Below are 25,223 nucleotides of genomic sequence, written 5' to 3'. Positions count from 1 at the left end.
TTTTTTTTTACTAAGTACACAACCTACTCGTCAGAAGGGGAGAAGACAAGAGAGTATACAATGACAAAACAGCAGGGAGAGTAGGGGCTGCAAAGCAAGCCTGTGCTGGTGAGGCAAGCCCACAACACCGACCTATGGTCTCGGCGTTAACGTGAGCTTGCGCACCATAGCCTAAAAGAAGGGGGTGATTTAGTGCGATAAAGACAAGAGAAGGTGAGGTAGAATGGATGAGGAGAAAGAGAGAGAGAGAGGGGGGGGGGAGAAAGAGAGAAAGAGAAAGAGAGAGAGAGAGAGAGAGAGAGAGAGAGAGAGAGAGAGAGAGAGAGAGAGAGTGAGTGAGTGAGAGAGAGAGGGGGTGGGGGGTGGAGAGAGAACAAGAAGAGAGAAAAATAGATTCAAAGGCAGTTCAGATGCAGTGAACATCATGCAATGCTTGGGGGGGAGCTTCAGGATGGAAATAGTTCTGAACTGTTAGAGGGAGTCTGTGGGCCAAAGCCACTGGCTTCGGCGAAGATGGTAGTGGACGTTCGCTTTGAAGGATTGTAGGCCCTTAGGAGATGGTGGTTTGGTGAAGAGGGAGGATGGCAGCGCGTTCCAGGTGTTGATGATGTTGTATGGAAAGGCGCGTCTTAGGTAGTTAGGAGCGCCTTGAGGGAGAACATTTTCCAGTTGGAAGGGGTGTGAAGCAGACTGTTGGCATTGTCTCCGGGTTACAGGTGCGGCATGGTGGACGACGAGAGGGGGACCATGGATCTCAGCAGAGGAGGTATTCGTGGGTCCCCATGGTGCATGGGCCACGCGTACTCATCCGGCGGATATGTGTGAATAATAATAATAATAATCTACATCGAAGTACATTGCACAACCTATTCCTGTGCTTGTCTGTGCCTGGACCAAATAAACGTCTTCAAAAAATGATAAGACACATGGTAGATAAGTTATCCTGAGATACAGGCAAATCTGAGATATGGGCAGTACCCGGTCCGAAGGTGCCCGGATAAGAGACTTCTGAGTGTAGGTACTGTAGCGGACATGGAAATCCAGTCGATTGACCGGGGCCGGCGCCCTCAGTGCGTTCAGAACGCTGCGTGCAGTGCACTTGCTGATCCGATACGACCAGCGCGCTGCAGCGCATAAATGCATGTATGTACCGCTTATCCACGGCTGCATGGCCAGCGCCCTGGGGCCGCTAGACGTGCGACCGGATACATGTACATGCACACACTGTACAGAAATGTGAAGAACATTCATGACTAATGCTGCCCCCCCCCCCCTCTCCGAACAGCAATACCGTATTATCTCTAATATAAGCACAGTCTCCAATAATAGCACGTCTCCAATAATAGAACACCTTGGGGCGGCATTCAAAAAATAAAGTGCTCAGTCTCCATTATAAGCACACTGTGTAAATTCATTATCTGTACCGGTGAAAAAAAAACCCTGAAATGTGTGTGTCATACATGAATTTGGCATGGCAACATGCCTCTGAAATGAGGTTGAAATAATAATGGAACAGTCTCCAATAAAGGAACGTCTCCATTAAGGGGGCAGCCTACCCATAAATTTCATATGGCATTCAATTGACCGTAACTTTGGTGTTTCTCAATGGATTTGAGTGAAATTTTGACCACACACTCCTGCCACTATGCTGGCCCTCAGGACATGATTTACAAGTTCTTGCGCCTCACTGACAGGCTTTCCAGGCCGGAAAAACTCAAATTTCCGGCATAGTGCCACGGTGCGCGAGCCACCCAGGAGCCAAACAAATGCATTTACAATTTTTTCACATTTTCGTGCTCATTCTGTTCGTGCGCGGGACTCAAACCTAGAACAAGTCCAGAAGCAGCCATGGGTGATGGGGTAGGGCCCCTCAACGTGGCCCTGGAATCTGTCACAACGGAACGAGTGGGCGTTCTCTCACACACTCCCACAGATCCAAGTCAATATTTGAATTTGTTTAGGTTTAGGGTGTGCTACGAGGTCGTACCTTTGATACAACATCCAGTGCTGGGACCTCCACAGCAAGCCATTTCCACAGCGCTGCACACCAAATCCAGGATACCCTCAGAAACCGGCAAAGACTACCACTCACGTTTCACTACTGCCTAGTACTGAATCCTACCTGACTTCTTGACACGACTCAAACTTGCCAAAGTCGCTAAATCAACGTCAACTACAATAATCAAGCCACATATCTGCAACGTCACGAGGGTGCTGGCAAAAGTCCTGCTGCACGGCGGCGGGCGAAGCCCGCCGCCGTGCAGCCCAATACGTGGCTCAAAAACCTGATTTTTTGGACTTGGAGCAAAATTCTGCACACTCAGTTTCACGTGTTTCCATGATACGACAAGTTGCGCACGGTCTGCTCACATTCAAATACAGTGCTGCCAACAAATGACAGCGTGCAACAAAAAAATCTTTCCTTGCAAGGGCACATTTTTGGCCATAACTCTTGAACGGCCGGTCAGATCGGGACACAATTTTCAGAGAATTTGCAGCTATTCATGCTCTTTCAACTGATGTAGCACTCAATATGAATTTACAAATTCGATTTTTCAGCGAATTTTTGGGTAGTCTGCCACCTTAATAGCACGGGGCAGAGGTACATTGAAAAAATAAAGGACCGTGCTTATATTAGAGATAATACGGTATACAGCTGGTTGGCTGGAGAGGGCAGTTATGGTGTGATGTTGATGAAAAATCTGTACAGGGCATAATAATGCTGTTGCTTTCCCTTTACTTGAGTCTGTTATCTTGGTCTCTAAGTGCTTATCTGCACTGAAGATGATGGTGGCTGTGTGTACTTTCTCTGGCATGCCGCAGGGACCAGCTGAACTGGGAAATGAGGAATTGCGGCGGCACGGCGTTTCTCAGCGACCGCGGCACGTTTGCCTGCGGGCACATGGTGGCGGACTCCCAGTGCAGGCGCTCCTGTCCCAAGGACACCACCGAGTTCCTGTTCGTCGAGGCCTCGTTTGCATGCGCAAGGCACGGCTTTAAGCAGTGTCACGACGTTGTGAACTTTGTGGCCGGCATGCACCACCTGGGGGAGATGATCAACGTCGTAAAGCCAGCAGGTGCAGATAGTCGGACATACCAGCGCTGGCTGAGGAACTCCACCAGAGCAGTTATGCAGCAGTATTCAGACAGCTTTAGTATTCCACCACGCACCCTACAAGCTAACTAGGAGCACACTTCCTACCTCTTAGTCTTAGGCAGCGGGTCACTTCGCTCCTGCTGCCCAGCATTTCTTGCTGCCTTCAGTGCCTTGTGATTTTTTTAGCATTCGCCTTCTACATGTACATGTATGTGAATAATGTATAAGCATTGAATGATGACAATATACCATCACAACACGCAACGTCAATCTACTGTGTGAACAGATCAAACATGATTACATGTACATGTACATGTACATGTGAACGGGTGGATTGGACTTGCAAATAGGCCTTGACAGATTATGCTAATATTTTCGTGAAATTATGCTTTTCGCATTGCTGAAAAAATTGCAGAATTATGCCATTTTTATGCTAAAAGTTATCATATTATGCCGCATTATGCTCACATATGCTGCTAATGTATAACGGTTCTGTGCAAAATTACAGGGGAAATTTTTTGTAGAGGGCGTTGTACTGTAGTAGCAAACGTTTAACGGGGTCAACGCACCGTCGACGCGTCCGACATGGCTACGACCGTCACTGATTGTAGTGGACTGGACATGTTATCAAGCGAGTCGTAAACATTCAACTTCCTGGTGCATCTACTTGTACTTGTACTTGTAGAACATGACATTGTACAACTGTATGGAATTTGATGCGAACAGGCGGATTATTCCCGATTTTATACGATTCGTATGCAATTTGCCTCGAATTATGCGACTATTCGATTTTTGTAGGAATTATGCGAAACATTATGCTAGCATAATCTGTCAAGGCCTACTTGCAAATGCGCTTGGTTACAAGCCCGGGGGGGGGGCTATTCAAGAGAGGGCTATATTTTTTCACTGACTCTTATAGACTGGGGCACTACTAGTATTTAAGAGAGGGCTCTAATCGCGTGAGTACTGTACCCTGGGTTTCTTGTGGATGTAATAATTATATTCCACACTGAAAGCCTTCATTCCCTGCTACCGTTTGGCAGGTGAACAGTTGAACACATCACAGGTCACTTGAAGTGCAAACAGTCAACTCGGATCATGATGAAGACATACAGTCAACTTCGCTTATAACGACTGCGGATATAACGACAATTCGCGAATAACGACAAAATTTCCATGCCCAGAGCAAAGTCCCATCCCACTGTAATACATATAATGGGACTTCGGGTATAACGACACTTCGCGAATAAGGACACCTTTTTGATGCGCCGCCGAGTGTCGTTATAAGCGAAGTTGACTGTACTTGTACTGACTGTATAGCCCCAAGACGAAGTGCAACAGGAAAGTACGCATACTACTGTATACATTTAACTCGGATGGTGAGCCAATTAAATTAGGGTGAAAAAGGAGAAGGGCACAATGTCACGAGTTATGACTAACTGTCCACCAACGCAACCAGATCTTATACATGTACATGTACATGTACAATCAGCGAGTGCGACAAAATGGCACAAAACTGACAAGGAGTACTGAGACATTCGGCGACCAAGGTGCAAACCAACCTTCCAACTTGGAAGGCTCAGGTTCGGAAAGGTCCAAGAGGGCGTCGTCGAGTTGTAGTAAGGCCGGTATGTCCAATGGTCTTACTAGTTTCGTCATCATCCAGTAACTTTCGGCATTCTTTGTTGCCGTAATGCGTAGCTCGTGCTCTCCTTCGTTGCGCTTTCCTTCCCCTCTTGGACCTTTCCGAACCTGAGCCTTCCAAGTTGGAAGGTTGTTGGTTTGCGCCTTGGAGAAGTGTTGGAGCTACATGTACATTGTAGGTGTCAGGTCGCCGAATGTCTCAGTACTCCTTTTCAGTTTTGTGCCATTTTGTCGCACTCGCTGACTGTATAAGATCTGGTTACGCTGGTGGACAGTCAGCAATGGTCAGGGCCTGTCCAGACTAGGTGGAAAACCACGTAAACACGCCGTAAACAAACGTGCCAAATGGAAACTCCGTTTCCTTATGCACCGTGTCCACACCAGCAGCATCAGCCCTCTTCTGAAAGACAGAGTAGCCCTCCAACCTCCGAGTAACACACGTGGCAAGGACAATTGCAAATACGTTGTGCCGCTAACTCGGCGAACATCTGGCGACAGCCGACCATTGGTTTCCGCTGTGGAAATGGCTCGCTGTGGAGGTCCCAGCACTGGATGTTGTTTCAAAGGTACGACCTCGTAGCACGTGCTAAACCTAAAAAAATTCAAAAAATGACTTGGGTCTGTGGGAGTACTGTGAGAGAACGCCCACTCGTGCCATTGTGACAGATTCCAGGGCCACATTGAGGGGCCTATCCCACCACCCATGGCTGCTTCTGGACTTTTTTTAGGTTTGGATCCCGCGCACGGACAGAATGGGCAAGAAAATGTGAAAAATTGTAAATGCATTTGTTTGGCTCCTGGGTGGCTCGCACACCGTGGCACTATGCCGGAATTTTGAGTTTTTCCGGCCTGGACAGCCTGTCAGTGAGGCGCAAGAACTTTTAAATCATGTCCAGAGGGCCAGCATAGTGGCAGGAGTGTGTGGTGAAATTTTCAATCAAATCCGTTGAGAGACACCAAATTTACGGTCAATTGAATGCCATATGAAATTTACGACCAGGCTGCTAAGGCTTTAAAATTAATTGTAAAACGTCCGTCCCGTCGGTCAGTGTCGTGCAATGTTAAAGTTATGGCATGAGCTGATTGTTTAGTAACTGGTGGTGTAAGTGGACATTATAGCGGCGTAACTTGTAGTTCCTTGGTCCTTTTTCTTTCTACAAATTTATCCTTGGCTCTCCATCCGAGTCCATTCAGTCAGTAGAGTCTACTAGGAGATATGATTGTGATCAACCTGGCTTTTGAGTGTTGTGAGCGTGGCTACATGTACATGTACATGTAGGTGTGCAGCGGGTCGAGAGGACTCGAAACGACGTGCACTGCGCTTGTGGAAAACCTGTCACTCTCGATTTGACCAACATGTAACAGTAGATTCTACTTGTAAGTTATTACTAGTACTAGTAGTTGTGAAAGTAACGTAGTTCATCTCGCAGTTCGTCTGATGAGTGTTTTTGAACACGAAATTCGGAGTAACGAGGAAGATTTTTGGTCTCTGTTGAGTGTTGTTCTGCCTTGTGTACATGTACATGTAGTTCATCTTGAGTGAGTGATGTCAACCAAGCCATGAAGTACTGCAGGTGATAGTCACGAGGGACTCTCCCCAAACGGGCCAAAGCGAGAGGTGACAGTCCCTTCATGACTCCCCGCTCACATGCACCATGCTCACGTCAAGCTAGCATTCAGTAGCTAGCAGACTAAGCAGAGCATGTACATGTACAGTCATGTACATGTCATTACGTCGTTCAACGCGTTACGCGGTATCGCGCTGACTCATTATAGTCGTCATACCATAATAATAATCTTTATTTCAGGATTACCCATAGGCATAGGCTAAAGTAAGGCTATCATGTTTTTTCCCCCACTGAGTTGGAGTCGAGAAAAAACACCGTAGAATCTAGCAAGACATGGAGCAGCAGCCAGGCCTGCAGCCAGGAGCAGCTACATCAAGACTACATAACCCGGGGTTATGTACTCTAGTCTTGGCTACATGCACCATGCGATGGACATGGACATGGGTCCGGGTGCAGCCCGCGGCGCCCGGTGCACCGGTGCTGGTGAAACACTGAAATTACTTACTCGTGTAGTTTATAGTTCAAGTTACTACTATACTAGTAGTTGTGATGCTGTTATCACATAGAAAGTAATGACTAATGATTATGTGGTAGTTAGGACATGAATACTTCTTGAAATAGTATAAATCCCTGTAATTACAGTAATTACTGCCCATGTCGAAAGGACACAAGCGAAGTAAAGTGGACGATCGTGATGATGCTCGACCTTGGCGCGAAGCAGTGTAGTATGCAGTCCAGTCGCTACATTTGTGTAGTTTATTATGCTCATTCGGAGACTTTTGTCATTTCGGGAAAGCCCATCTTCGCGTGCTTGTGTGGACACGCGCCTAGAAGTAGAAGTAGAAAGCAGGCCCATCGGCATCGTGTGGTCGAAGCGAACACGCGATGACGCGATGCTTATGGGCCGTGCAGCCAATGCTCAATAGAAGTATATCAAGTGGACTTCTGGAACACCATAGCACTATTTCCAATGGATTTCCGTTGAGTTTGGATGCCGGTGTGACTGTGTCTTCTTCCCGACCCAAGCTACTGAGTCGAAAAGTCGTTTACGAGGCTCCAGTTGATCTCTGGTGAGGAGGACTGAGGAGAAATGGCCACGTTTTACCCCTACTTTAGTCCGTGCCCCATCGGGGACTGCGCGCAATATTTGTGAGTACGATTTGTTTTTAAATATGCCAGCATTCCACTAGTATCTGTCTGATTTCATTCCTGTGTTGAAACTCGCCACACATTCCGGGATAAGATTGCGTCATGTAACTGTTTACACCGTAGGGCTTTGTATCAGGGGAATAGTTCCCGGTCTATGAGGGCTTGCGAAAGACCTTCCACTACAGCACGTGTAGGATAACCACCATTATGCAGATCAGGAAAACTCCATCGAGACTTTCTAACGAAAGTAATCTAACCCGAATATAGAGCCAATTAGAAATGTAAAGAGGAAAGGGACGAGTGATGACCAATTGTCGACGAGTGATGAGCAATTGTCCACCACTGCAACTAGATCATACAGTCTGAAAGTGTGATAACTGGGCACCAAATCTAAGAGAGTAATCTACATCGAAGGACATTGTACAACCTATTCCTGTGCTTGTCCGTGCCTGGACCAAAAAATGTCTTCAAAAAATGATATGACACATGGTAGATGAGTTATCCTGAGATACAGGCAAATCTGAGATATGGGCAGTACCCGGTCCCAAGATGCCCGGATAAGATACGTCCGAGTGTATGTACATGTACATGAACACACTGTACAGAGATGTGAAGAACATTCATGACTGTATACTAACGATGCCCCCTCCCCCCCCCCTCCCCCTCTCCGAACAGCAGCATACATAATTATACAGCTGGTCGGCGGGAGAGGGCAGTTATGGTGTGATGGTTGATGAAAAATCTGTACAGGGCATAATAATGCTGTTGCTTTCCCTTTACTTGAGTCTGTTATATTGGTCTCTTAAAAGTGCTTATCTGCACTGAAGATGATGGTTGGTGTGTGTACTTTCTCTGGCATGCCGCAGGGACCAGCTTATGAACTGGGATGTGAAGAAATGCGGAGGCACGGCGTTTCTCAGCGACCGCGGCACGTTTGCCTGCGGGCACATGGTGAGGGACTCCCAGTGCAGGTACTGCTGTGGCCAGGGCACCACCGAGTTCCCGTTCGTCGAGGCCTCGTTTGCATGCAAGAATCACCGCTCCTTGTACAAGCAGTGTCACGACTATGGGGACTTTATGGCCGCTATGAACACCCTGGTCGAGTTCATCGACCTCGCAAAGCCAGCAGGTGTAGAAAGTCAGACATTCCGGCGCTGGCTGCAGCGCACCACCAGAGCAGTTGTAAACCAGTATTCAGGAAGCTGTAGCACTCCAACACGCACCCTACTAGAGCACCATGCACCCTAGCAGCACTGCCGGGGTACAGAACTCGGATGACCGTCCACTTTCGCGCTCCCAGTATGCTGTTGATACTAATACATATTAAACATGTACATGTATTATGCCGCGTTGTCAGTTATACTACTCAGACCCTGGTCTACACTGTAGTGTGAGCGAGGCATCGTCCTTGCTACTCCTGCTCTCAGCCTGCCAAGCAATACACCTTCATTGTGACCAGATTATTTTACATTTAAAGCTAGGAGCACACGTCCTACCTCTTACTGAGTCTTAGTCTTAGGCATCAGGTCACTTCGCTGCTGCTGCCCAGCATTGCTTGCTGCCTTGTGAATTTTTTAGCATTCGCCTTCTACATGTACATGTATGTGAATACTGTAATGTATAAGCATTGAATGATGACATGCCATCACAACACGCAAAGTCAATCTACTGTGTGAACAGATCAAACATAATATATAAGTAGGGCTCAAACGATTAGTCCGATTAACCGGTTGCAGACCGGTTACGAAGAATTAACGGTTAACCGATAAAGATAACGGTCACGCAGTAACTTTTCAGTCAATTTTTCAAGTATCAGTTCGTTGCAAAGTGTGCACTTTCGCGGGCTGTCGCACGCGTACGCAATTTCTGGGCTGTCAACTCGGTCATATCTGGTCTCTTGGTGTGAGAGTATGTATGAATGAGCATGCAAGAGAATAAAGTGTGCGTGGTTGTACTGAATAGGGTACATTTTTTGAATGAGTATTCAAATATACGGTTAAAAAAGAGTCCGCAGGATTGCCGTGGCTTATAGGTTATAACCGGTTAACCGACCGTTAGCTTAGCAGTTAACCGTCAGGGGTAAAACCGTGACCGTTTGAGCCCTAATTATAAGGGTGGATTGGACTTGCAAATGCGCTTGGTTAAAAGCCCGGGGGGGGGGGGGGCTATTCAAGAGAGGGCTCTATGTTTTCACTGGCTCTATAGACTGGGACACTACTAGTATTCAAGAGAGGGCTCTAATCGCGTGAGTACTGTACTCTGGTTTTCTTGCGGATGTAATAATTATATTCCATACTGAAAGCCTTCATTCCCTGGTACCGTTTGGCAGGTGAACAGTTGAACACAATCACAAGTCACTTGAAGTCATCATCATCATCATCTGCGTTGCCGAAAAAATAATAATAGTAAAATTTAAAAAAATAATAATAATAATAAACGGCATTATGCAGCTGTGTAAGCAGTAGATGCACAGTGCGACTGCCAGGCATCTCTGTCAGATGCCAACTGGCAATTCTCATGCAGAGACATACCAGTCCACGAAACGATATTGAAGTACAAACAGTCAAGCTCGGATAAGACGTACCCCCAAGACCAAGTGGAACAGGAAAGTCCGCTTACTACTGTACAAGTTTATAGCAAAGAAAAAAGGACCAAGAAACTCCAAGTTACGCTATAATGTCCACTAACACCACCAGTTACTAAACAATCAGCTCATGCTAGTCCATTCTTGCACTACTGTATAAGTACAAATTTTCGTTTGAAATTACCTTTCCGCTATATCCGTTAGGGGGCACGAAATAACTAAAGTTTGTACCAAACTAAAGTTTTTTTTTATGAACGTTCGGGGTGACAGACCTCGACCAAAACGAAATTTAGTACATAACAAGCCTGCTGGTGGAGTGATCTAACGAAAGATTCCGTGAACGAAAATGTGTACTTGTACAGTACCTACATGTAGGTACATCTTATGCCAGCATATTTCAGTATGGATGAATACACCCGTGCTCCAGACAGTCAATACAAAGCGAATGACTGTACATGTACTTGTATGTCTAATCAGAGTACATGTACTAGCATAACTTACACTAAGTGACGCTGACTTCGACACACATCCTATGTCCCCTTCTTGCCAAAGCAGGGGAGGGGGGGGGGGCAATTCCACCTAGCTTCAACATTATTTTGATCTATTCACAAAGTGGATTGGTGTTGAGTGTTGTGATGGCAAGTCGTTAAAGCTTATAATATTATTCACATAATAATTATAATATTATGATACTGATACTCGTACATGTATAGGCAAAAGCTTTAAAAAATTCACAAAGACAGCAACAAAATAAATGCTCGGGAGCAGGAGCGAAGTGACCCAATGCCTAAGCTGCATGCTACTAGCTTTGAGCAGTTTAAAAGACATCTGGTTACAATGGAGGTGTATTGCTTGGCCTGGGAGCAGGAGTAGCTTGCACGACGCTCCGTTCACACTCGAGCAGAGTCTAAGTAGCATGACTGACAAAACACAACGACAAGTATCAGTATCAACAGCATACTGGGAGCGTGAAAAAGTGGATGGCCGTTCAAGTTTCGTGCCCGGAGCAGCTAGGATGCATGGTGCACTAGTAAGGTGCGTGGTGGAGTAGTAGGGTGCGTGGTGGAGTAGTAGGGTGCGTGGTGGAGTACTAATGTTACAGCTTCCCAGAGTCACGGTACTGGTTCATAACTGCTCTGGTGGTGCGCTTCAGCCAGCGCCGGAATGTCTGGCTTTCTACGCCAGCCGGCTTTGCGAGGTCGATGAACTCGACCAGGGTATTCATGGCGGCTGCAAAGTCCTCGTAGTTCTCGCACTGCTTGTACACGTAGCCATGATTCTTGCACGCAAACCAGGACTCGACGAACGGGAACTCGGTGGTGCCCTTGCCGCAGGAGTACCTGCACTGGAAGTCCGCCACCATGTGCCCGCAGGCAAACGTGCCGCGGTCGCTGAGAAACGTCGTGCCGCCGCATTTCGTCACCTTCCAGTTCATACGCTGGTCCCTGCGGCACGCCACAGAACAGGTCAAGAGCCAACCATCGTCACGAGTCTTCAGCGAGAATAATACACTTAGAGAAAGTCGAATACAACAGTATTTGGTGGTACAGGGGACTCCTTGTAGTTTCGGCAACCATTTTCAGCAGCAGAGTTGAGCAGACAATGCCAGTTCTGTTCCCTTCTTGCCATCGTGCCATGCTGCTCGGAGAGGGGGAGGGGGGGGGGGAGGGGGCTCATCGTTGTACTAGCACCTTACAGTCATGAATGTTCGTCACATTTCTGTGCAGTGTGTGAATGTACACACGCAATGCATCAGGCACAGCAAGCACAGGAATAGGTTATACTTCGATGTAGATTGCTCCTGGTCTTAGATTTGGTGCCCAGTTACAGCCCTTTCGGACTGTATGATCTACAATGTAGGTGCAGTGGTGGACAGTTGCTCATGAGTCATCACTCGTACCCATGTATCCCTTTCCTCTTTACATTTCTAATTGGCTCTTTAGTCGACGGCAGTCGTGAGTCAGTCAAGTTTCAGTCGGTCGGCAGGAAGCGCAAGCTCCATCGTTTGGAGCAGCCACCCTCTTCTACAAATACCGCCGAAGTCGCAAAATCTCAGTCTGCATTCGAGTTTCAAGAATACTTTCATTAGAAAGTTCGGATGGAGTTTCTTGATCATCTGTAGGACAAGCCCTGTGTGATATTCGTCCTCATGTCATGATAACGGCTTCCACAGTAGGGCACTAGCACTGTATCCTTGGAATAGTTAGAAATGTTCGGGGCGCTTTCACCAGGATAACCACCATGATCCCGGAATGTGTGGCGAATCTCAACGCAAGATTGAAATCAGTCAGATAGTAGGCTACAAAATAATGTAGTCGAATGCCTGCATGAGCGAATCGTACTCACAGATATTGCGTGCAGTCCTCGATGGGGCACGGACTAACGTAGGGGTAAAACGTGGACATTTCTCCTCAGTCCTCCTCACCAGCAATCAACTAGAGCCTCGTAAACGACTTTTCGACTCGGTCGGGAAGAAGACACAGTCACACCGGCATCCAAACTCAACGGAAATCCATTGGAAATAGTGCTATGGTGTTCCAGAAGTCCGCTTGAAATACTGCTAGTGAGTATTGGCTGCACGGCCCATAACTTACTTGCATAAGCATCGCGTCATCGCGTGTTCGCTTCGACCACACGATGGGACCCCGGCCGGGGCCTGCTTTCTAGGCGCTAGGCCGCAGGCGCATGTCCCATTCTTGCACAAGCGCACGGCACAAGCACGCAAAGATGGGCTTCCCCGAAATGACAACACGAGTCATGACTACATCATGTGTCACCAGCTGAGACTGCTGACGCGACTACGTACAGAAAGTCTCCCGAATGTCGGAATGAGCTTGGACTTGGACTTGGAGAATGCATGCTACACTGCTTGCGCTGCTCGCCAACACCGAGAATCATCTTGATCGTCCGCTTCGCATGTGTCCTTTCGACATGACAGTAAATCCTGGGATTTATCCTATGTCATGTAGACTTTACCGGTACTAACATTACTTTCTACAGGATAACCCTGATAACGATTGCAACGCGTGCAGGCCGCCAAAACGTTAGCTGACAGAACCTCATCAGAACTAACTTCACAAGTACCGGTAAGTAATTTCAGTGTCTCACCACATCATTTCCCCACCACCCGGACCCATGTCCAATGCCTGGTGCATATGCTGCTGTTCCTGCCTGGCTGCTTGTCTATGCAATGACGTTCTGTAGATTCTATGGTGTTTTTTTCTCGACTCCAACTCAGTGGGGAAAAACCCATGATAGCTTTAGTGAGGTCACTGAGGTATGACTATGAGTCTTATGAGTCACCGCAAGAGTAGATGTACGTCGTTGAACGACATGCTCTGCGTTACTTGACGTGAGCGGGGAGTCATGAAGGGACTGCCACCTCGCCTTGGGGAGAGTCCCTCCTCATGACTATCACCTGCATGCAGTACTCAGTTCTTCATGCCTTGGACTTGGTTGTCATGCACTCACTCAAGATGAACTACACAAGACTGTTGGTCGATCGAGAGTGACAGGTTTTCCGCAAGGGCAGTACGCGTCGTTTCGAGTCCTCTCGACCCGCTGCACACCTAGCTACGCTCACAACACTCAAAAGCCAGGTTGATCACAATCATAACTACTACTAGTACTAACTTACTGATTGCACAAATGTCCAGCTCGCTGTTGTTCAAACGCTTCTATCCACTGGCCTGTTGACTGTTGGAGGTCTAAACCCCGCAGGAATGATTCATGCATGACAGGATGGATGCATGAACTTTCCCTTCAAAACAGTTTTCACCGCCAATCTAGCAATCGTTAGCAAGATGCAGGATGATTTTCTTGCCAACGTGTAGCGAAAGGTAAATGTTTCTACATTGCTGTCCTGCATTGCTTCGTGTTTGTGGCGTGTATTGCTGCTTTGCCCCCGATCAGACTATAAAACTGCCTGCTCTCCTCACCTTGTCGGTCACAACGGCAAACATTGCGGCTAGACGCAGCTCGTAGGCTTTCTCTCCTGAACATTACATTTTCTTCTGCGCGTAATTGCAACAGCAGTCATCGAAGTAAAGTTTCAGCCTGTCCGCTCAAGTCAAGATGTCGGGTTTCGGGAGTCAAGGCTTCGGCGGATCGCGTCCACAACAGCCACGATCCCACCACTCACACCGCGGGCAGCGACAATACTCGGGATATGAAGAACACCAGCAACCGGCGCATTCCCAGCATCAGCAGATGCAAGCACAAGCACAAGCGCAAGAAGCCAGAGTGCGCAAGATGATGCAGGACCTGCGCGAAACGCTGGACCTTGCCGTGCGCAAATGCGAGGTGGCCGACCAGCTGGAAATGGAAGAGCACCATCCTGGCATCAAACTGGCCAGCAAGAAGGCGCAACCCATCCTAGAGAAGAGGCGCAGAGACGGAGCCAATATTCTAGATGTAAGTGCGGTACCATCGTCCGTGTGATGCAATGTTGCATGATGAGCTTCTGCACAATTCTTATCAAAATCAGCAGCCGTTGTTTAATGTTCATTCGTCACTGCTATTAATTATTTTGAGTGTGATGTGTCTCAATGCTCCCCTGTCTGATCCAAGGTACCAGGGATTGCTGGGCACATTTGCGGATATATTTCCGGGCGAACTCCTGTAGCGACGATTTTGGTGCGATGCGCCAGGTCTTCTGCTCACCCCCAGTCACACATTCACTAGAGAGGTCAATGGCCTACACCGCCGTGAACAGAAGAATCGATGGGCAGGCTTGACTTCCTTATTGTAGAAACCAGTGTGTGAATCTGAATTCTGGTTTTGCCACGATCTCCTGCAGGCTCGCATCGCAGCGGCAGAGACCATGTCCTCCTTGAATGACTATGTCATCATCTGCCGATCCAAGAAGGCCGGCCTGAAATGCCCCGAGATTGAGAAGGAAGTGGAATCGCTGAGCCAGAACTACCTCGGCTATCTGCAGCGGTATCGGGAGAAAATGGTGAAGCTGGGCTTCGACCGAGACTACAAACCAGCAGGGATGGCCAAAATGCACCGTGAGATGGCCCAGATCCTGGGCATCCCGGGCGAGTATGGTCAAGACGACAAGCCGTTTGACTTGGAAGAGTATTATGAAGCTAGCGGAGTGCCCGACAAACCTCTCGGGAAGGAAGTAGTCGGCCTGGTGACTGAAGTGTTCAAGAATGTCTCGTACGTAAAAGGTAGGGAAGGGATGTACGAACGGAATCCGGACATGCAAGCGCCGCCAATGCAAGACCTTGGAAGTGATGAGGTTGGTCCAGCACAAAAAGAGGCGTATCAGAGGTAAGGCACCCCGCCTCTGTCTGTCTGTCTGTCTGTCTGTCTGTCTGTCTGTCTGTCTGTCTTTCTGTTTGTCTTTCTCTCTCCCTCTCTCTCTCTCTCTCTCTCTCTCTCTCTCTCTCTCTCTCTCTATCTATCTATCTATCTATCTATATATCTACATGTATCTCTCCACCCCTCTCTCTCTCTGTCCAAAAACAGCAATGTGAATTGTCCATGTCGACAACTCACGATCCTGTTAGAGAAACAGTTCTGCTGCACGGTGCCATTTTGATACAGTTTCTGATCACGCACTGTCTGATCACGCACTGTCTTATCACGCACTGTCTGATCGCGCACTGTCTGATCGCGCACTGTCTGATCGCGCACTGTCTGATCGCGCACTGTCTGATCGCGCACTGTCTGATCGCGCACTGTCTGATCGCGCACTGTCTGATCGCGCACTGTCTGATCACGCACTGTCTGATCACGCACTGTCTGATCACGCACTGTCTGATCACGCACTGTCTGATCACGCACTGTCTGATCACGCACTGTCTGATCACGCACTGTCTGATCACGCACTGTCTGATCACGCACTGCGATTGATATTTCGACACAGTTCGTACCATTCATGGGCTCCCACGATGAAAGTACTAAGTACTTGAACTTTCAACATCATGAATGGCGTAGCACTGTGCCGGAGTGCATAGATTCCAAGTAAAGCCCATCGTCCTAGAGTAATGCAGCACCCAGTGCTATTCTTAGGCATGAGGTCGAGTTTCACTGACCGGGAATCTGAACTAGGGGGAGGGGGGGGGGGGAGTTCCTGTTTGAATTAACGATTGGTTAGGATAGCTGCAGTTGAGTGCTCTAGCTGTCTTGCACTGTCCAAAGGACATGTTCTAGGTTTATGGTAGTATATCTTGAGCAGGTCTACCACTCCTAGACCTTGATACGAGTAATTGCAACGGTACATGGCAGATGCAATGCAGGCTATCCCAGGTGCATCTGCTGCAAAAATGCAATGGCAGTTGAGAAAGATGTGATTTGTGGGCAATATACTGTAAGGCACATCCAGATGATGTTGTATTGTTCTCCTTGAGGCCAGTGATTCATTCATAGGCATGTTTGAATGAGTGACGTGCGGATGACAGGCACAGAGCTGTATAAAAGTTGCCTAGAAAATATTTCCAAAATTGTCTGCTGTCCCTGCAGGTATGTAGCCGAAATGGAGAAGCCGATGAGGGATGCGATGCAGAAAGCAGCTGAAGTGGAGCTATTCCTGGAAGAGTAAGAGAGCATTACAGTTGTACTTAGTTTCTTGGGACCAGAGATTTTGGTTTGGCGCAGGTTGGTACCATTCTCGTGCATGTACCCTTGATGGGTCGTGTCTGATATGAGTTTCTATGTCCTGTCAACCAATACCTGGACCCTTGATAGGTCGTATCTGATATGAGTTTTTACGTCCTGTCAACCAATACTAACTCCCCAACTTTGCTGGTTTGCTAGGCATGCTACAACAGCCCCTTTGAACTGGTCGGGCTAGGTATACTTGTTCAGGCCAGCAGTAGATGTTCAGGCCAGCTACACAGGTATATAATATAGAAGATCAAACCAGCTACAGAACGTCTGGCCAGCTGTATATGGCCCGAGCAGGTGCAGATGCTCCGGCACATTATAGGCGGTCCGACCAGCTATAGCTGATCCAGCCAGCTTTAGATGGCCCAGTCAGCTCACGTAGATGATCTGGTCAACTATAGATGACCCGATTAGCTATAGATGGTTCAGCTAGCTATAGATGGTCCAGCCAGCTGTAGATGGTCCAGCCAGCTGTAGATAGTCTGACCAGCTGAAGATGATCCAGCACCCTGAATATCTATAGATCTAGCTATAGATGGTCTGAACAGCTAAAGATGACTCGACCAGCTGTTGATGGTTTGGAGCTTTGGACAGGTATTGGTAGTCGGGACAGCTCTAATGGTCTAGACAGATCTACTATAGTTATTATGGTCTGGACAGATATAGATAGTCTGAGCAGCTATAATATAATTATGGTCTGGATAGCTATAGATGGTCCGGACAGCTATATATGGTCTGAATGACTATCGATGGTCTGAACAGCTATAGATGGTATGGATAGCTATAGAAGGTCCTGACAGCTATATATGGTCTGAATGACAATAGATGGTGTGACCAGCTATAGATGGTCTGGACAGCCTTATATGGTCTGAACGACTACCGTATAGATAGTCTGGGTAGCTCTAGATGATCTGGACAGACACACTACTGACAACTATTCACATTATCCTGTGCCCCATATTATAAAGAATGCTGTCAATTGAGTGATAATTGGTCAGGCCGAAACCTATGTGTTTGTACCTGAGCTTGTTGACACATTGTGCACTGTGTACCAATAAATGTACCCACCATGTATCAGTGTGCTAAACTGTGGTCTTGCCCACTTCCTCTGCCGCTTACGTGAATATACTTTGGAGTTCTGTTCATGCCGAAAGTGTTGCAAGTGCTACAGCGCCAATACAGGTGTGTGTGTGTGTGTGTGTGTGTGTGTGTGTGTGTGTGTGTGTGTGTGTGTGTGTGTGTGTGTGTGTGTGTGTGTGTGTGTGTGTGTGTAGGGATTCACTGGCCGGAAAAAGTCACTTCAAATAGCTGTATGGTGTAGACCAGGCTGAATAGTGACGGTCAATTCTTCAGCCTTGCAAGCTGTTGAATGGTGCAATCCCAGCACAAGTTGCTATGGCTTCTGCCGTAGCATTGCTATCATCGCCTCCGGCGATGGGCGTCAAAGGTCAAGGTCAAGGTGTGTGTGTGTGTGTGTGTGTGTGTGTGTGTGTGTGTGTGACTCTGTTTCGTGTTATGCAGCAAGCTACGAGGAGAGTACGGCATCTCTGCTGATGCAGTGGTCGAGCACTATATCCGCGAGAAGAAGTGAGCAATGCGTAGTCGATGCTAGGTCCCGGGTAAAGTTCATACGTATGATTGGACTATGAGCTTAGGACAAAAGACTGTGTGCTAATGTTACAATCAGTGAGGTTTGAGTCCGCTGCATTTCTGCAGTTCTTTCTGGAAAGGATGGCCATCTTGCTTTCCGCTATAAATGGGTCTAAAATTGAGCTCAGAATTGTGTTTGTAAGCATGCTGGAATGCTTGTCTGCTTGTGTTTTGGGGCACATTCCTCAAGAAAGTGGACCATGCCAGAAATTGGTTTTTGGCCAGGTTCTGCATTTGGCTGGCTTAACTAAGCATCGATAGATATAGAGACATGCTGGTCCTAAAACCAGAATCGGGGTGCAAAATCCATATATCCATTAACTCTGAATGGATTTTTAGATGTGTTCGACGGAGGAAGTAAGAAAACATGGCTCGGTCATGAGAAGATCTTTCAGCGGAGCTTGTATAATAAAAGGGAGATTTCGCTATACGTAATTACGTATAAAGTAATGTAGGACCTGCACGTAATTTTTATACGTAGAAATCAGCGCTGTTGGGTGTCGCCTGACGTGATTTCTCCGCGACTGCTGAGCATGCCATGTTGCTTTGGAGACGCGTTAGCTGCATGTGCCCATCACATGCACCATGAACTGAAACCACGTTTCCATTTTGTTTTCCACGTGGTGCGTACCTTGTGTTTCGCGTGGCTTGAACGTTGCCATGGATAATCCGGAAAATGTGAAAAAATGTTTCGAAACGTCCTACGGAGGACCCAACGTAGGAAAGAGCATTCCTACGGAAATCCGTAGAGAGATTCACGTATGCAAGTCGTCCTCGCTCCCCGGCGCGTGCGACATAAGGATTTTCATACGTGATTACTTAGAGCAAAACTTCCCTAATGAGTCATGTTCCATCACAGGTTGTTATCTGTTCACTCGTCTCGCATTGCAACTTTAAGATGTGTGGGCTCTAGAGACCTGGGGAGGCAATAACTTTCCGTCACAGGTAACCGTGGCATTGGGCATTCCTACTGCAAATTTCACACGTAACTGATACACAGAACAGCATCAAGCTTATATTCTACTTGTGGAGTTGCGACCTTGGAAATGTAAAACGAGCACAGAAAACTGAGTGCATGCAGCCTCATGACTGATGCAGAACTGAAAGCGTATGGATAGACAACAAGGAAAAGAGTACCTCACTGGCATTCACCTTCGCATTGTCACTGCCATTCAGTGATAATTATAATTGTGCTGATCTATACTCAGTTTTATTGGTGAATTATTTCGATGTCTGAAGCAGATGAGGTTATCACTAGTTGGTTTTCAGTGAGAAGGGAAATTCCCTCTTTCCCGGCCTTTGTTAGTCCTGCTTGTTTGGGGATACCTCCCTTGCAACAGATGTAAACTTTGCAATTGTGTTGCTCTTCCATGTCCTGTGATGTAGCTTGAATGTTCCAGGCACACACGGCCAATTGAATAGCACAACCATTGCGCCCAAGGTGAAGGAGCTTGTCAGGTTGCAAAGGTGAGTTGTCTTCAGGCAACGACAGATCTGATCCTGACTAAGAAGCGGTGTATCACTCTGGTTATTTAAAGCAAGGGGAGGTTTTATGTGACAGAAAGTTGTGTGCTTCATCGGGGTTTTCAGATAGTTACAGTGGAACAAATTCCGACAGTAGTTGTATAAGTGAATGCTGAATTTGGAACATGGTTGACCGTACCATACCTGTACAGCAAATTTTGACTAATTCCTAGAACTTTGTGACTAAATTCTAAGAAACAGAAGATTTGCACCGTGTCCCTGCACCCAATCCCTCCTGCTAGTTTTTTTGTTTTCAGCAAGAACTCTGCAATATGCCATGTACAGGTAATTAGTTTCTCCCAGTGGAATGTTGCCTGGGGACTCTGGCTCTGCTGCTGTGAAACTCAGTGTAACAAAAGAAGAAACACTCTCCCATTACTGTGAACTTGTTTTGCATTGATATGCACACAATGTTATCAGTACGTGGGCATATCCTTTAGCCGAGCCCCCTTCACAATCCACCAGAAATCTGCCCAACGGCTGCATCCAGATTTTAAAGAGGTCTTAACTCCTTACTAGTATTTGGTTTACCCCATTGGCACAGACACCTTCAATGGCATAGCCCTTGCCATCGGGTATGTCTGCTCCGAGTCTGTATCACTTCCCTTCATTGGCATGGTGTGTTTGAAGTTTTTTTTAAATGCGAGCCTTCATTACATGCAGTGGAAGTTACTATAGTTGAAAAGGGAAATGGAAAAAGAATGGATTTCTCTTACCAGTGAAAAGCCCTGGCTAGCAGACATACTCTTTCCCCGGCACTACACAGTCAAAAATATTTTTTGACAGTGTTGTGCCAGGGGAAATAGCATGATTGCTGGCCACACTTGCCGCCAACCTATGGAGCTGCAGTGAGCTTGTGTTTCTTCCGGCTTCGCTTACCCATTGGCCATGTTGTGTGTGCACAGACAAATTGAGCGTCTCCAGCAAGCGCTGCAAGAGAAGATGATGGTTCAGCGCCTCCTGTACGAAGGAAAAATGCCGGAGCAATCTACGCGGCCCCTTGGCCAACCCCACAGGTAACATTGACTCCTTTCACTGCCGCATTGTCACAGAACCTTGCTCTGCCCCTGCCATTAATTATTTGTCTCTGATATATCCTAATCCTTTCCCGTTGTACGGTACATTGACAAGGTGATGCTTGAGGTGTGAAACTCATTATTTCTCTTTTTAACATTAACATGCTGCTGCTGCCTGTGTGCTGTTTCTGATACACCCTGCAGGAGTGACATAGTAGCGGCAGCAGCAGCACACGCTGGTCATGACACTGAACCAATGGATATTGCCGGGTGAGATCACGCTGCTCACTCATAGAGGTCCATCCTGTCACGAACATCAGTCGTGATCATTTGACTGGCTGCTGAGCAGCAAGCACACACCTGCCATGCGTTACGTTCCTCAGCCTAGGCATACCCCGTGCTTGTCGCGATGACTTCCATTCAGAGTTTGAAGCTCACTCTACACTCCTGGTTGCTGTTTTCCTCTGCTCCTAACATCAGGTCACTCAAGTCGAAAGTCACGCAATTCTTTCCAAGCCTTTCCTTTAGGTAGATGCACCAGTCTTTTTCCCCGTGTGTTTGTCCGCCCGCCTACCTGATGACATGGATCAACTGCTATATCTCCAACTGAGCATTCGCTGCTGACTGCGCCAGATACATATACATGTACATAATTCTCCCTTCTTCTGGCTCTCTCATTGCTCTTCCTCCATCTATCTCCAGTGTGAATTTGCCTGGCAAGTAGTTCATATTCAACTTACATTTCGCTCAACGGACCCTTTCTTAGCTCACCGGTACAAGTTCCAATGCACTTTTCTTCTTTCATCTTTTGAAAGCCTTTCTAGTTCCCAGGCACAATGCGGCGACATACCAGCTATATGTGCATGGTGGAATGGGTAGCATGCAGCGCATTAACTTCTCAGTATGCTCCATCTTCGGGCAGTACTGTTTTTGTCCTTGGTGAAACTCATCTGTACAGAGCACAGACATGATCTCTTCTTGTCGGTTCGATGTTATAAATTTTTCAATTCTCCTATTTTTTTTCAGGCATTACCTGGGATTCGAACTCGCACTATCGCCTTACATGTATTCCCCCATACACTTCGCATTCATACTCATTCTTCCAAGTTGCTTCACGTTATGATCTTGCGTTTGAAAACCCTATTTGAATATTGCGGCCAGCTGTATGTGGCCAGCTGTGTTTGATGGTACGGTACGGTACGGGACAGATACGGCATAGCGCCAGGCGTGACACAAACACACAAACAAACACCAAATTAAAGCTGTGTGGACCCTGGCTAGCGCCAGACGTTACTGAAGTAACGTCTTCTGCATAGCTACGGGAATAATGGCCAATGGCGGCGCCAGATGGTTGCCCATGGCGATTCCCTTCAGCTGTCGGTACTGCTGATTGTCGAACTCGAATATGTTATTCGTCAGGATGAATTGGAGGGTACCTTGGACATCCTTCACACTCAGACCCAACATATCGACATCCTCGCGGTGCTCCTCCAGTAATGTAGTCGCAGCTTCAATGGCGTCAGCGATCGGGATGTTGCTGTAGAGGCCGACCACGTCGAGGGACACCAACAGGTAGTCTTCATTCAATTTCTTGTGTTTCGTGAGCTCTTGAATGCATTATTATTTTTATTATTATTATTTATTGCAACATCTCAAGACTCGGCGGAAACACCGGCCAATATGACGAGAGTGGGTGATTGCCAACCACGGCGATAAATAGAAATAAGGGGAGGGAAAAAGAAAGAGTAGCAAAACGAACAGCAACAACAACTCCGTAAAGAAAGATAATGTCAAATAAAAACAGTGAAAAACACAGAGACGCAGAAGACATGTGGATAATGAGCTATGCATGTCGTAGTAAATAAGGGGCGGCACGGATCTTAAACAGGCGGAGTGAGGTCAGGTCCTTAACTTCTCTGGGTAGAGTGAGCCAAACAGAATAAGCAATAAAGAGAGGGGAGCGCAAAAGAGTGGATGAGTTACACTTAGGGAGTAAGAGCGAGTTTCTAGTTCTTAGAGAAGAGAACCAATTAAAACACATGAGATGAGGTGGGCACAACTCAAGCTTAATAGAATGGACAAGAGAAGCCAGGTGTGCACTGCGTCCATGTGATAACGGGGTTGTGTGAGCGATTTTATAAAGGGCGGATGATGAGAGCATGCGGGGTTGACGGAGGAGGATTTTAAGGATTTTCTTGTGATGTATTTCAAGCTTTGCAGCAGCGGAAGAGGATAACCCAACCCAAGACGTATCTGCATAATGAAATATTGGGCGAAGGTAGGCTAAATAAAAAAGAAGCTTGCAAGAAAGTGGGAGGCAGGAGCAGTGGGGGGAGAGAATTCCTAAGGATTTACTTGATTTTTTACAGATATATTCGATGTGAGGTACCCAAGAGAGTGCAGAGTCAATCACAATGCCAAGGTGTTTGTGAGAAGACACTATGTCAATTGGATTTGGAAAGTTGGCATGGATGAGGGTTGTGAACTCCGGCTGGGGCGGGAAGAGCATGATCTTTGTTTTTGATAGATTTGGGGACAACCTCCAGGACGACATCCAGGAAAGAACTTCCTGAATGCCAGCACGCAAGTTGTTTTTCAGGCCAGTGAGGGAAGCTGATGAGGTGAGAAGGGTCGTGTCGTCAGCAAACAGAGACGTTCCAGGGAAGACTGCAGGTAAGTCGTTTACGTAAATTATAAATAGTAGGGGACCAAGAATTGATCATTGAGGAACGCCCGACAATACTGGCTCTGCAGCCGAGGATGTGCCAAGCACAGTTACGTACTGATAACGCCCAGAGAGATAAGATTTCAGCCAGGAGAGTGGTTGTTTGCGTACCCTGAATGCATGCTCGAGCTTTGCCAAAAGTCCTCGATGCCAGACGGTATCAAAAGCCTTGGCCAAGTCAAAGAAGCAAATGCCAGCAAGCGCTCTGTTATCCCTATGCTGGCACACCTGCTGCACGATGCGGGTCAGTTGAAGAGAGGTGGAGTCGCCTTTACGAAACCCTGATTGTGCGGGACTCAGAAACGGCGAAACATGTCTGTATAAGTGGTCATAAAAGATGCGTTCACATACTTTGGACACGCAGGGAAGAAGAGAGATAGGGCGGTAGTTTGCAGGTTCGTGGCGGGAACCTTTCTTGAATACAGGTATGACTTTCGCTGTTTTCCATGCGGAAGGGAATATGCCCGTGGTAAATGACATGTTGAAAATATGGCACAAAGGGAATGCTATGGATGGTGCCAGGGCCTTGAGGACCCGGTTGGGGATGCCGTCAGGACCAGACGCCTTGCACGTCGGAAGCTTCTTCAGATGACGCCGGACAGTGGCAGTTGTGGTGATGACGGACGTGAAACAAGCTGAGGGCTCCGAGGGGGTGAGAATAGAGAGCAACGGGTCATCTGGCCGAGTCACAGAGGCAAACTGGGCGTTTAATGCCGTAGCTTTGGCCAAAGGGTCAGCCGCCTGCTGAGTCCCTGTTGTGAGTGACGGAATTTCCCGTGATACGTTTCGAATTCTTGCTTGTCTCAAAAACTGGTGAAGCGATGGACGGTGTCTACCCTGCAAAGTAGTTTTCACTGAGCGGATATAAGCTCTGTACTTTGTCCGCGTCAGGGTTTTCACTATATTTCGCTGCTGTTGGTATGCTCGTTTGTTTTGTTGTGTTGGGTACTTCCTAAAAATGCTATAGAGATCATATTTCCACTTGATTGCTGTGCGGAGATGGGCATCAACCCAGGGTGGCTGACTGGGCCGTGGGCAGCGGTGAGAATACGGCTGCTTTCCGAACGGCCAGAGGTGCTTCTCAAGGGCACTGTTGAGAATGGAAGAAAAGTGTGAAAGCGCATCATCGACGTTGCTGGCACGCAGGTGCCAGCTCCAGTCAATATCAGAGAGCTCTGCATTCACACTATCCCAGACGGAAGATGGCACGGATTTAAAGTCATATTCCGGCTTTGCAGGAACATTGCTGAAGTGGCTTCGGGGTGCAGCAGCGGGATGTCCGCTTGCAGCAGGTTCCTCACGGTGAACAGCATCAGTAGGGGGAAATGACTGAGGATCTGTGCGTGGTCAGATGCACCAAGAGGAGCAACAGATGTAACAGAGAGTAGTAGGTGAGGATGATCCGTGAGTACAACGTCAATACACGATGTTGAGCCGTGGGGGGTAAAGTGTGTGGGGAATGTCACCATTTGCTCAAGGCCAAAACAAGAGAAGAGGTTACGGAACTCCCTTCCAGCACGATTCGTGGTGTCACTAGGAGACCAGTCAGAGTGGCGAGCATTCAAGTCTCCTGCAAGTACAATCGCCGAATTGGGGAGGCTAATATTGGACAGACAGTCCTCTAGGAGGTCACTAAATGCCTGGACTT

General features: G+C 47.4%; 2 protein-coding genes and 1 long non-coding RNA gene across 3 annotated transcripts; 2 read left to right on the top strand and 1 right to left on the bottom strand.

The window, feature by feature from the left end:
* Positions 1-7,161: 7,161 nt before the first annotated feature.
* Positions 7,162-9,111, top strand: LOC135823959 (uncharacterized). The gene is made up of 2 exons (XR_010554806.1): positions 7,162-7,458; positions 8,325-9,111. It is a non-coding gene; the product is annotated as an uncharacterized LOC135823959 (long non-coding RNA).
* A 1,554-nt stretch (positions 9,112-10,665) lies between these two features.
* Positions 10,666-12,567, bottom strand: LOC135823958 (uncharacterized). Its single transcript, XM_065336837.1, has 2 exons — positions 12,389-12,567; positions 10,666-11,487 (listed from the first exon to the last, which is right to left on the bottom strand). The coding sequence occupies exons 1-2, from the start codon at positions 12,445-12,447 to the stop codon at positions 11,139-11,141; spliced, it is 408 nt and encodes a 135-aa protein (XP_065192909.1). The 5' UTR covers positions 12,448-12,567; the 3' UTR covers positions 10,666-11,138.
* A 1,134-nt stretch (positions 12,568-13,701) lies between these two features.
* On the top strand, positions 13,702-22,030 carry LOC135823956 (uncharacterized). The gene is made up of 8 exons (XM_065336835.1): positions 13,702-14,455; positions 14,841-15,322; positions 16,517-16,591; positions 18,182-18,247; positions 19,697-19,777; positions 20,740-20,850; positions 21,055-21,120; positions 21,331-22,030. The coding sequence occupies exons 1-8, from the start codon at positions 14,117-14,119 to the stop codon at positions 21,380-21,382; spliced, it is 1,272 nt and encodes a 423-aa protein (XP_065192907.1). The 5' UTR covers positions 13,702-14,116; the 3' UTR covers positions 21,383-22,030.
* The last annotated feature ends 3,193 nt before the right edge of the window (positions 22,031-25,223 follow it).

Source organism: Sycon ciliatum, chromosome 8 (assembly GCF_964019385.1).
Source record: "Sycon ciliatum chromosome 8, ocSycCili1.1, whole genome shotgun sequence".
In the NCBI taxonomy this organism is placed as follows: Eukaryota; Metazoa; Porifera; class Calcarea; order Leucosolenida; family Sycettidae; genus Sycon; species Sycon ciliatum.
The sequence above is the reverse complement of the archived record's forward strand: the minus strand, read 5'-3'. Positions and strand labels throughout refer to the sequence as shown.

Coding starts and splice junctions, on each gene's coding strand:
- LOC135823956 (XM_065336835.1), top strand. CDS start 14,117: ATGTCGGGTTTCGGGAGTCAAGGCTTCGGCGGATCGCGTCCACAACAG. Junction 15,323..16,516: donor CAAAAAGAGGCGTATCAGAG/GTAAGGCACCCC, acceptor CTGTCCCTGCAG/GTATGTAGCCGAAATGGAGA. Junction 18,248..19,696: donor CACTATATCCGCGAGAAGAA/GTGAGCAATGCG, acceptor CCTGTGATGTAG/CTTGAATGTTCCAGGCACAC.
- LOC135823958 (XM_065336837.1), bottom strand. CDS start 12,447: ATGTCCACGTTTTACCCCTACGTTAGTCCGTGCCCCATCGAGGACTGC. Junction 11,488..12,388: donor GAGGACTGCACGCAATATCT/GTGAGTACGATT, acceptor GGCGTGCCGCAG/GGACCAGCGTATGAACTGGA.